The following is a 12,390-nucleotide window of genomic DNA, read 5'->3' on the forward strand; positions in this document are numbered from 1 at the left end:
AAGTCCATTCTCAATTCTTCACGAGTTGTGTTTAATTAATACACGTCTAGATGTTTGAGCAGTGAGGAGGGCATTTGCAGAGGGCTAAATTAGAAGCCCTGGTGAATTATTTAACAGAAAAATATTTGTTCAGAACATATTAGAATACATTTTGCAGAGCATCTGAATACTAGAGTGATTGGTAATGATTTCTACAGAGATAACTTCAGCACTTGTCAATTAATTAAAAGTAATATGATGAATGTCAGGTTAGCACAGGTTCTGATATAGTGTACACATGTGACAACCTAGTTTCTCTTGTGACAAGAGAAAACATTTCAAATCCCTGGACTGTAAAAATGGATGTTCCCTTAATGCAAAATAGCTTCTCAACCTAAAGATTCACAAAATACTAGGGAAAAAATGGCACACACCAGGGAATAGTGATTTTTAAAATCACAACAAAATAAGTTTCCCAGCCCAGCAAAACATCCAGCATGCAAGGGAATTCAGACGCACATTGAATATTTAAATTGAAAAAGTTTTAGTCAGTGCATACTACCCTGTAGTTGGAGGAGGTACGTTTATGAATGCATTTCCTGTATCCCAGTAGAAACACATAAGGCTACTTATTTACTGTACTCCTGACCGCCATCTTGAGGATTCCTGTCACTTAGCAAAACATTGGTCTCTGTATAACAGGTACTGTCTACTTCCGTTTGTTGATACTTGGTGTAGCTGGAGCATAAGTAAAAAGCAAATTGAATGCCGGATGATTGACATGAGAAACAAAGCCGATAGCTTCTAGTGTGTCAGACGTAAGCTGACTACGTCCTGGTGCGCCTGGCTTGGGGTTCCCCACTGTATATATAGGTTTATATCTTTCACTAGTTCCTAGAGAGATCCTAACAGTATGCAGGCTTACACACATCTGTTGGGACAGGAGTGGGAGCCATTGCTTTGCCCAATATGAAATGCAAGAACATTTTGTCCAGGACCCTTTGTTTAGAACATATAGGTCTCAATGTAAACTACAAAGTGTCTCATGGTGGATGTGGATATTGCCATGTGTATATATTTTTCGTTGTTTTCGTGCCTGCATGACCCTTTCTTTTTTCCCTTGTGTTAGCCAAAAAGGGTTCAAAGTGTTCAGTCATAGTTGTTGCATCTTTGATACTCATATTGTTTACTGCAATACAATAGATCAATATTGAATACAACTTTATTGCAACAGGTAGTGAACAGTCACACGCAAACTACGTTTTAGGTCAAAGTAGCCATTTTGTGCTTGTGCGAGAAAAGCACTATATTTCAAACAGTGTAAATTTGTTATGTGGCAATTGCCACCAGAACCTGTTTGTCTAATTACAAAGTAGAGGCAGGACGGGACCTGCGTCCAAATTACACAGACCATGCATCCATGCATATTATATATAGTATATACAGCAGAGCCGGGCATAATAAATACATAGGAATTACAGGTTTACTAGGATAACTTTAGCAAAGTCCTCACTCATAAAAAGCCCTGTCAAACCATAGGTAAAATGTGATTGCTGCAATGTCAGATCCTTATGTTTATATACCAGAACTTGGTTGATGCCACATTGGTTGCCACTGGTAAAAATCATCTAAAAAAAAAAAATATATATATATATATATATATATATATATAAAGCACATTTTTATAAAAATATATATATATATGAAGCATCTAAGAACCAGTGCGTTCATCAACATCTAACTATAGCGCTATCTGTGTATCTTGATATATCTGTATCTATATACATGGATAAACCTATAGACAGATATTGATGCACTGGTTCTTAGATGTGGCATGCTTCTTCCAGTCACCTCTGATTGATCAATAACAGCCAGCAGGAGGAGTTTGCAATCACTCTACCAGCTCTAGGCAGCAGGTTGGCTGAGGACATCACACGATTCCATCTTGTGCTGCAAAACACGCTGTCTATGTTTCATACATAGGCCGCTGATATCTGCTCCCTTACATGGCCTGACGCTAACTGAGACAGAACTACAGGACATATATCTCAACTGATAATTAAAGTCATTCCAAACGTAGCTCCTTGCCTGGCCAAAAAATACATACTATAAGCACTTTTCTCTAAAGAGTATAAGAGGATGTATGTGCAGTTTGAGGTTAATCACAGTATTGTATCTGAGGAAGGTAATGTGTTCTGTGGGGAGTCAAAGGGAGCTGTTGTGTTTGTGGTGGCAGATAGGGAAAAATGTGACTGACTAGGAGAGCAATTGTGGGTGTGTGGGGGATATGGCAGGACTGGGTGACAAATACCACAAGCTACCTGAATGCCACGTGTTCTAACAGTCACAGAGAGACGTAAAACATTGTGTATTGACTGTACTAATCTATAATGAGCAACAAATTAATTTTGTTTTCTTTTGTCTGTCTCTGAGGAAATATGTCACACAGACTTCCCCCCTTTTTGTAATAGGATGAATGCGTGCACTTCTCTATACTTTATTTCTTATACAACACAGTCATAAAATGTTGGTAACCTTCAATCTTACCTCTATGGGTTAGTCCTTTTAGTGAGAAATGAATGAATAAAGCAAGCGATTACTCAGAAAATGAAGTTATGGAAAATGCTGTTGATTCCATTGTAGTAAAAATGGCGGAATTCCATTTATTCCCTTCTGTGTAAAAAAATGACTTGGCTTTTATTGTGGATAAGATGAATACAATTAGCAAGGCCAAATCTATATTGTGTTAAAGCTGCTATACAGTTAGTTCTGATGGCAGTCATGGGCTAGCAACTGGTATCTGTGCAGTTGTTTTCCTATTCCCAACCTTGTCTGCTAGCCAGCGGCCAGAAATGGTTGAAAAACATGGTGGTCATTACAGACCAATAGCAGCTACAAGACCACATGTTCTACCATTATAAGAATATCACAATTCAGCATGGAACGTAAACAACCAAGTTATATGACCTTTATAAAAAAAAAAAGATATATTATCTAATTATTCAATATTCAAGGCATACTGTAATACAAGTATATTAATTTCCCTTTTTTAATTATTACTGTAAATTATACCTAGCAGTAATGTTAGGAGGCTGAACATCCAAGTTCAGTAAACCAGGGCTTTAAAGAGTTCTTCTTGATAAATATCATCTTTGGGATTACTTTGATTCATGCTGGCTGTTATAGAAAATAATCCACTGGAGAACCTTTACTTTATACAAATATATTCGTTTGGGAAATACAAAACGTAGAACAGCACTAAAATCTTATTGAGCTGTGATCATTTAAAAAAAGAAGCAATATGTGTTAACAGTAAGCGATCATTTATTTGAAAAAAATAAAAAAATATCCTACTGAAACAAACATGTAGACACATTACAATGTAAGGTAATAAAACACATATTGCTTTTTTATCTTTTTGTGTGGCCTCCCTTAGAATTAAAGATAATAAATATAGCGAAGGAAACTGAAAATCTGTTTGTCCTATGCACTAACATTTTGAAGGGCAGAACTTAATAAAGTGAACTGCTGTCTCAGCCTCCAAAGATTCAGTCTAACCAATATTTTAACATTTTTCGTAAAACCTGGAAGACAACTAAGAGATCTCATTGTCAAACGTCTACTTTGGTGCCATGTTAGTGACAAACGCTGATTGACTATTTTCTACATAGATTCTGTTACCCAAGCTAGTAACTTTTTAGTAATATTTGTAAGTACTGAACATATACATAACACAGTAATTGTTTGTAGAACAACCTTGGAAACCTCCAATGTATCATCATATTGTTTAAAAGAAATTTGCAGTAACGATTGAGAAATATTGGCTTCCTTGAGTTATACTTACTTACCAGACTGAGTATTCACAGAATTAAGTGCATAAAAACACGTAACATATATATTTTTATGAATAGAAACATAAGCTCTACAACTGCCTGCAACAAGTGCAAAAATGCCATACGCCGTATATTGATACACAGTTGTATATATTGTTGGTGTATGTCCTATAGCTCTATATATTTAAGGAACTTAACCGAAAGTATTTAGAGGACCCATCTGTTATCCAGCCAACCGATTTAAATGACACTCTAAGCACCAAAATCATTGCATCTTAATGTAATGGTTTGGGGCATAGAGGTTGTCCCTTTATTGCTGTTTCTGAGAAACAGTTCACATCAATTCAGAAAACACACAAACCGCCATTAGAGGCAAATCCTCTTTGGCGCTTTTAATTTATAGAGGACTTTATGTTTGGTGTCATAATGCAGAGCATGATGACATCTAACACAGTTGATGCTTCTCATAGAGAATCATAAGATTGGCAAAATGCAGCAATTGTCATGGCTGGCCCCATAGCTTTTTTATGGAAAGCTTTGGATTGGACAGAGATTATCAATCCTGATGATCTCACAATAGACGGTGGCCACTGCAAGGAGACTGTCCCAGCTCTGGAATAAAGGCAAGTTTTCTAACTTTTTTTTTTATTGGGGTAGGTTGGTAACTACTTATTTTAAAAGGGGGTGGGAGGGGGGGGGGAGATCTGCATCTAAAAAAGACAAGGCACAGTCTAACACCGTAAAAAATACATTTATTTTAAATGTTAGTGTTCTTTTAATGGGATAAAACCACTAAAACAAAACATATATTCACAAAATGTATTTTAAAAAGGCAATACAGTACAATATGATAAATCTTTAAAAAAAAATTACATTTTTGGTTTTAAAAAGCCAATGTTTGCCCATTGTTGATTTTACTCGGTTGTCATATTACCTTAATTCACTACATAGTGGATAAAGTCCTAGGAGTATGAAGGTTCCATGGCTGTAGCAGCTTAAACCTTAGAATTATATTGTTTCCATAGTAATCACATTTTTATGCATTTATTTATGTAAACGCACATTTAACATATACAGGTTTTCTGCTACCATTTTTCTGTTTTATCTCTTTGGTTGCCATAACTAGAAAAACATGATGATATAGATGGGAAATACAATTTATGCAAGAATAGGCAACATCGTGTAGCACATGGGGGATGGGAGTTGTGGTACAAATGTTATTCATTATCAGTGTTGTATTTTGGGGGGGATGTATGGGGGCTCACATTTGTCAGTCAGTCCGGTTTTGACTGTGAATGGTGTGTTCACAAATCTCTAAATGGTGCATAATATATTGAAAGTACGTTACAAAGGTTCATAGTGTTATTATAGTAATGCCTAACCACATCATTATTGTAAACCACTCGTGGTACAGCTGGTGTGTCATGAAAACGATCAAATGTTGCAGGGTAAAAAAAAATACAGAATATATCAGTAGGAAGGAGAATGTCTTCATTTTTCATCTGTTTAAGTTCTGTTTTCCCCTCTTAATTGTGTTTGTGTGCATATGTGTATTGTACATGGCATTTCAGTGAGTGCATCTTTGTGTTCAAGAGAAAGTACCGAATTTGGGATTTGGTTATCTACATTTTAATTGCGCTGTGTATTTTTCTTTTTTAGTCTCGGCCTATCCCTTCACACCTTACTTCAGCCGTAGCAGAAAGCATCTTGGCGTCCGCCTGTGAAAGTGAAAGTCGAAATGCTGCAAAGAGGATGCGATTAGATAAACCACAGGTAATTTTATGGGCAGGGCGACTTTACACATTGTAATAATGGTGACAAAGGTATTCGCAACTGAAATTGTGTGTAAATTAGATACATCTTTATACTCGTTACTTCAATAAAAAATATGAAGACAGTCTTCTTCTTCTGAGACACACTGCTTGGCATATCAATTTTATAATCACTAAGCCCCTCTTTCTGAAGGACACAAATTGTGGTAAGACTGGTAGCCAGGCTATTAGTGAATAGGTTTTTAGAGTTTACACAGCCTGTTGTACAGTATATACCTAGCCATCCATCCAGTATTGTTCATTGGAATCTGTTCATAAAGTAAGTCAGAGTATCTTCTGGGAGAAAAGTCAGGTAATGAAAAATGAATTGGGAGCCCCAAGAAGTGAAATAGCTCACTGTAATTGGATGCGACTGCAGATCTCCAGGACCCAATACTCTCTAATCTGCCAATCCGAACAATTTCCAAATCCCCCCCCCCCCCCCAAAAAAAAAAATGGATGCACAGACAGTCTAGTACAAGGAAATCCAGGAATTATTACTCCAATATAAAAAAGTATTCCATCTTCTAGAAAGACAAGATCAGATTCCACCTACCTTACATAAATGAGCCAGGTTCCCTGTGACTGTCCTTGGTAATGCACTTATGAGGGGGTTAAGGAGTAGCTGAGGTCACACCATTTGTGTGTTTTACATTTCCGTAGCTTTAGAAACACGATTGTCCAATGCAGAGCTCATTCTATTTTATTCTATTCTATTTTTCCAACTCTTGGAAATTCTCATAGATATTTACCTACAATTTTACCAAAAAAAGTAGGAGATGTTCTGGAGCTAAGACACCTTAAGACAAAGGGTTTATTCTTTAATAAAGGTAAAGTGAGTGAAATTAATTCCTACATCTTCTCAATTAATATCCACAGGAGTCTTTGTTTTCCATTACTGTGCTTGTTGTGTGTACTGTTTACACAATCCAAATACTTCATACTAAATGTATGTGTATACGTGATAGCATGTGCAGTAAATTATGAATTAAAAACAAGAGTTTGCAAAATATAGGCTAAACATGTGAGTTTCGAATTAGCTACATTCTCAGCTTGCCTATTTTAGCTTAAATTAAACACATTTTATTTTTTAATTCACAGGTAATCCTGTATCTTCCTGGATGTTAAAACCATATATTTGTTTAATGTATCTTTAGTTTAGGATATATAGCTACCTTCATGTATATATCAGATTCCATTCACCTAGCCAAACTTCTATTGACTTGTCTACTCTCTACATGCCATTCAATAAATGTCCATTAAAATAGAAAATACAGATACACCAGTATCTTTGTTGGATCCCATCGCTGCTAATACATTAATAGGATGAAGGCAAGCCTATGTTTCTCTTTGGAGACTAGAGTAATGTATCAAACGAACACTTGGTAGGTTGTTTGCAGACTGGTTGTAAATCATTGGTGGGGATGTAGTACCCAAACCTTTGATAAATTCTACTATTGTGGCTGGAAAGGGATGCTAGTCATTGTCTAGATAAATCATTGAGCTAACCTTTATTATTACCTGCCAAAGAAGTGGTAACAAATCTGCTGTTCTAATGTTGCAATGAACAAGTGCATCAGGGTTTAAATTCTATACATTAATATGAGTCATCTGCTAGGGCTTCACAATCATTTTCATTTAAAAATTACACTTATATGAACGAGCATAATATGGACTAAATGCATTGTGTGAACAACACTGTTAACAAATACATAGATATCTTAAATGGAAACTATGGAGTAGAAACTATCCTTATTTGTAATGCATTATATATAACGCACTAAAAAGCAATGTAAAAACAAAGTTACTAAGCTTTATTCATTTTAGTATCTAAATTCTTGTTTTACATTGTCACATATATTTCTCATGAAACACAGGAATTTGATTCACTTGGTCTGTAGCACTAAACCGATGATTCTACCCCACATGTCTTTTTTTATATTCTGTTTGTTTATTCCCTTATTTAACAAATATATTTGTGGGGAGGTGAAAATGTAATTCTAAAGCTTAGAACTCTTTGTTCTTTGACTAGGAACCTCTATAATGCTCCCTGTCAATCATTGTTATAAACGGTGTCCTTCGCACCTGCCAGTCAGCAAAGGGAAGACATAGAGAATAGAGGACATTAAACAATGGTTCTACTGCTCCTCTCAGGTGTAGTGTTTGCTCTGGCTTTGCCTTTCTGAACAGAATTACATCATTTTCTATTCAATTATTTGTATAAATTAAAAAAAAAACCTCAGAACATCTCATGAAAAAAGAAGGTTTTACAGACATTATAGGTAATTATCATTGGTATAAATTAAATAGGAGTGGCATGTCACCTATAACATTCATAGGTCTCCATGTATTAAAGGACCACTATAGTGCCAGGAAAACATTCTCGTTTTCCTGGCACTTTAGTGCCAGGAGGGTGCCCCCACCCTCTGGGCCCCCTCCCGCCGGGCTCTAGGGGGTGGAAGGGGTTAAATCTGTGAAAATCACAGTGAGAAGCGCGGAAGCGCCTCTAGCGGCTGTCAATGAGACAGCCACTAGAGGCTGGATTAACCCTTAGTGTAAACATAACAGTTTCTCTGAAACTGCTATGTTTATAGAAAAAAGGGTTAATCCTAGATGGACCTGGCACCCAGACCACTTCATTAAGCTGAAGTGGTCTGGGTGCCTATAGTCTTCCTTTAAGATATCAGTGTGATAAGCAGGTCTTGCAGAGTGTCCAACTAATTGTATCTAAACAGCTTTCTGTTTGGGACTATTCAAAATCAAACTAAACCTCAAGGCAAGGTAGAAAAAATAACAACAAGAAGCAACATTTACTATAAATATATATCAACAACACAAGCGCTCTGAACCTTTTATAGATATTGATTTGGTATTGTCACGTGGTCGTGTAAATACTGCATTATCAGATTGACTGAGAAAAACAACTTTGGGTGTTCTAGATCCCTTGTTTTTGGCTAACAGCTCCAAAACTGTTTGACAAAAAACTGTGTGACGGAGTTCATAGACCCTTTCATGTATAGTGAGCTTCATTGAACTTAACGGAGACTGAATTTGAAGAACTGTTACAGCTGATTGATGGGATACTTTTACAGGAGAGACCAGTACAATGCCATGAAAGTCTTATAAACTTAAGTGAATGCACCCCCTTGTGGGCAGTGATGGGGTATTATTTGATAACTTGTTTAATAGATGCAAGATTATAATCCCAGGCCTCCATTGTCCATCCTAATCCTGAGTTTAATGTTTGTTTTTCTCATTTCTGTCTTTTTACTTGAAAGACAATATTTTAGTCTTCATTTGGCAGCAAACTGGATAGCTATACTAGAATGGAATAAAAACAGAAAGTGTGAAATAAAAAATGACAATAATTTTAAGAAAAAATATTTTTTTTATAAAAGAAATAAGAGATAAAAGTGAAGTGGCAAATAAAAACTCTCCTCATTAAGAATTGCAAGTGTTGCTTTTAGCTCTTAAGGACTCAAGAGGCAGATGAAGGCAGCCATTAGGTCCCTGACAAAGCAATTATGGCCTAGACACATATGCTGAGAGCTGACCTGACATTTGCCTCTGGATAGTTGTCATAGCAGCAGCCTGAGCAGAGCGGTTTCATGTAGATGTTTACATGGATTAGCTGTCCTACCTTAATGCAACACATTTTAATGTTAATAAAGTACGTATTAACAGAAGTAGCAAGTGTGGTTTTATTACTGCAATGCCAATTCATTTTTTTCTTTCCTCAAATATAGTATTTTGTTTTTACAATAATAAACTGTCGATTTGTGCACTTAAGTTAATGATTAACCACCGACCAATCGTGAAGCACAATTCATTTCACTCGGTTACCTGGTAACAGGGGAATGGTGCCAGGGAGGGCAACTTTCAAATATGGTTTTGTTAATAAATGAGGGCTGTTAAAACCCAGCACAGCAAGTCCAACAGTCATGGTGGCATCAATTACAGTTAACATTAATGGAGTGTGGCTTTAAATCAATCGTATTAGGATGGCTGGACTGTAATGAGGGTCTCGTGTGCACGGACAAGAATATTATTAGGAGGATCTCCGGCAGATAACCAAGAACAGATTAAACAGAGAGGTTTGGACTTATTGATGGATGCAAAAGAACAGCACATTGTTATTGCCGGCTGCAAGCATTCACATGGTTAAACATAGCTTGTGTGCTTTAGATATCACAGTATTAGAATGTCTTGGGGATAAGTACACTGAGAAATTAAGTTGGCATAATGAACATGAGTGGAGCCATTAGCTGGAATATTTATTTGGTTTCCATGGTGATTGCAGCGTGTTTTATTTAGTACTCAATGTGGGTTTACAGAGCGATGGCCTCGATTTAATAGGTTTTTCAAATGATTCAATACTATTTGTAAAATTGACAAAAGATTTATTTACAAAAATTCCCATAGACTTTAATGGTAACTTCTCTAGATAAATCACTTGGAACGTTTTTCCAACAGTATTGAATTATTTAGAAAGCTTATTAAATCGAGGTTTATATTTGTAAGGACCAGATCTATAAAGAACAATTCTGGTGCAAAGTGGCAGTTGTGAAGCAGTGTGTAGAAACATTCAGTTTCCATGGCGATTGGATCACAATAGCCCCAGAATGTATACACGTGATATGACCCTGAGATCCTTAACCCCTTAAGGACACATGACATGTGTGACATGCCATGATTCCCTTTTATTCCAGAAGTTTGGTCCTTAAGGGGTTAAGCTAGATACCTCTTTGTCGGGTAATTTTTAATGTTCCTCTTTCTTAATCCGATCATATTAATATCATCAATGAGCCATCTAGCGTTCTGAAACATCCTCCTGTATGAAGGCGACAGTGAGAATGGAAATATACTATATAGATAAGAGTGTGTGGACACGTGTTTTAGGCTCACCCATTGCCAATAGGTGCATAAAATCCAGTACATAGCCATGCAGTCTCCATAGACAAAGATTTGCAGTGAAAAGGTCAGAGACATTAAATGTGGTACCTTTACAGGATACCACAAGTAAATTTCTACCGTACTAGATCTGCCCCACTCAACTTGTAAGAGCTATTATTGTGATGTGGAAGCATCTTGGAGCAACAATAGCCCAAGCACGAAGTGGTAGACCATGCATAGTCACAGAACAGAGTGCTAAGTTTTGTAGCACGTACAAGTTTCCTGTTGCATTGCTCACTACAGTGTTCCAAACCACCTCTGGAAGCAACTTTATCTGCATCAGGAGCTTTATAAAATGTCAAGCAAGTGGTGCAAAGCACGTCTACACTGAACACTGGAGTAGTGCAAACAAATGCTTTAGCAGCCTGATGGATGAATCTGGATGTGGCGGATGCCAGTAGGATTTTACCTCTTGGAATGCATAGTGCTTGCTGTAAAGTATGGCTGAAGGGGGATAAGGGTCTGGGGCTTGTTTTCAGGGTTTGTGCTAGGTCCCTCAGTGCCAGCGAAGGGTCATTTATGTTACAAGATACCAAGACATTTCATACATTGTGTGCTTCCAACTTGGCGGCACCAGTTTGAGTAACACCGTTTATTGTTCAGCATGACTGTGCCACCCTTGGCACAAAACAAGGTATGTGAAGACCAGGTTTGATGAATGTGATGTAGAGGAACTCAGTGTCCTGTACAGAGCCTTGACCACAACCTCAATTAACAACTACTGTTCAATGAATCGGGATGCTTACTGTGAGCCAGACCATATCTTCTAACATCACTGCCTGACCTCAAATTTGTGGGAAGTCCTTCCTGTGTCATTGGTTGTAGCTGCATAGAGGAGGGGACAACTATTGTTTGTTTTTTGCTTTATAATGCTCTTTTGGGCACAATTAACTGTGAAGAAAAAAAAATAAGTAATATAAAATTTATCTTGAATCTAGTGGCAAGTGATGTTTCACTCATTTCCTCGCCCTGTCTATTGTCACACTGCGTCACTCTGAATATGTGAAATTCTTCTCATAGGGAAGCATTTGATCAGACCATTTTCCCAATCTCAGAGCGCATGTGTGCACTCTGAGCCGAGGGAGTGGAGGGAGGAAGAGAGTGGGGTTGGACAAGCGAAGAGTTTCAAAGGCAATCTAAAATGCTGGGAGGTGGGGAGTCAGCACACTGAGGGAGCCCGGAAAAGAGTGAGTCGATGGTGTGGCTAGACCCTGAAAGAAATGTGCAGATTACTCGATATGTGTAACATTTCAAGAGGAAACGCTGCACATACATTTTCCTTACTACATGCCCACTTCTAAAAGCAGAAGTAGTCATGGAGGTTGGAGTAACTAATGCCCATAGTTTTGTAAAGGGATGTCTAACAAGCACAAGCTTATATAGGTGTGATGGCCAGATGTGTACATACTTTTGGCCATATAGTGTAGCCCTATGTGATGTCTGCAGATATGATAATTGAAACCAATATATTTTCGCAAAATCCAGGGGAAAGTGTATAGAGGAAGAAATACATCAGGATCAAATAAGAGCCTTGAGGTAGTGCTGCACGGAGGGGGATAAGAGCTGAGCATGTATTTAGATATTGGAAAAAGGATTATCCAGAACAATTTGCAAGTGCAATCAGCCATAATTGTGGGAAAAATAACCCAATAACTCTATCCAGTTGTGGCGACGTGGGAGGCAAGTAGGTTGTTGAATTTAAAACACAAAGGCTTGATCACTAATCACAAAATTGTAGTTATCTGAAACCAGTGAATTGAAAAAATGTACAGTAAAATAGTCATGCTGTAACATGAAAATTATTTTTCAAAATC

The 12,390-nt window shown here is 37.2% G+C and overlaps 1 protein-coding gene across 2 annotated transcripts in view; it reads left to right on the top strand.

Annotated features, from left to right (window-relative positions):
• Window positions 1–12,390, top strand: part of NOL4 (nucleolar protein 4) — a 305,245-nt gene that overhangs the window by 256,701 nt on the left and 36,154 nt on the right. For both annotated transcript variants that reach the window (XM_063451430.1, XM_063451431.1), the window contains one exon: window positions 5,472–5,585. In XM_063451430.1, the coding sequence (XP_063307500.1) occupies window positions 5,472–5,585 (114 nt within the window). The remainder of the gene's footprint in view (window positions 1–5,471; window positions 5,586–12,390) is intronic.

Source organism: Pelobates fuscus, chromosome 4 (genome assembly GCF_036172605.1).
Source record: "Pelobates fuscus isolate aPelFus1 chromosome 4, aPelFus1.pri, whole genome shotgun sequence".
NCBI classification, from domain to species: Eukaryota; Metazoa; Chordata; class Amphibia; order Anura; family Pelobatidae; genus Pelobates; species Pelobates fuscus.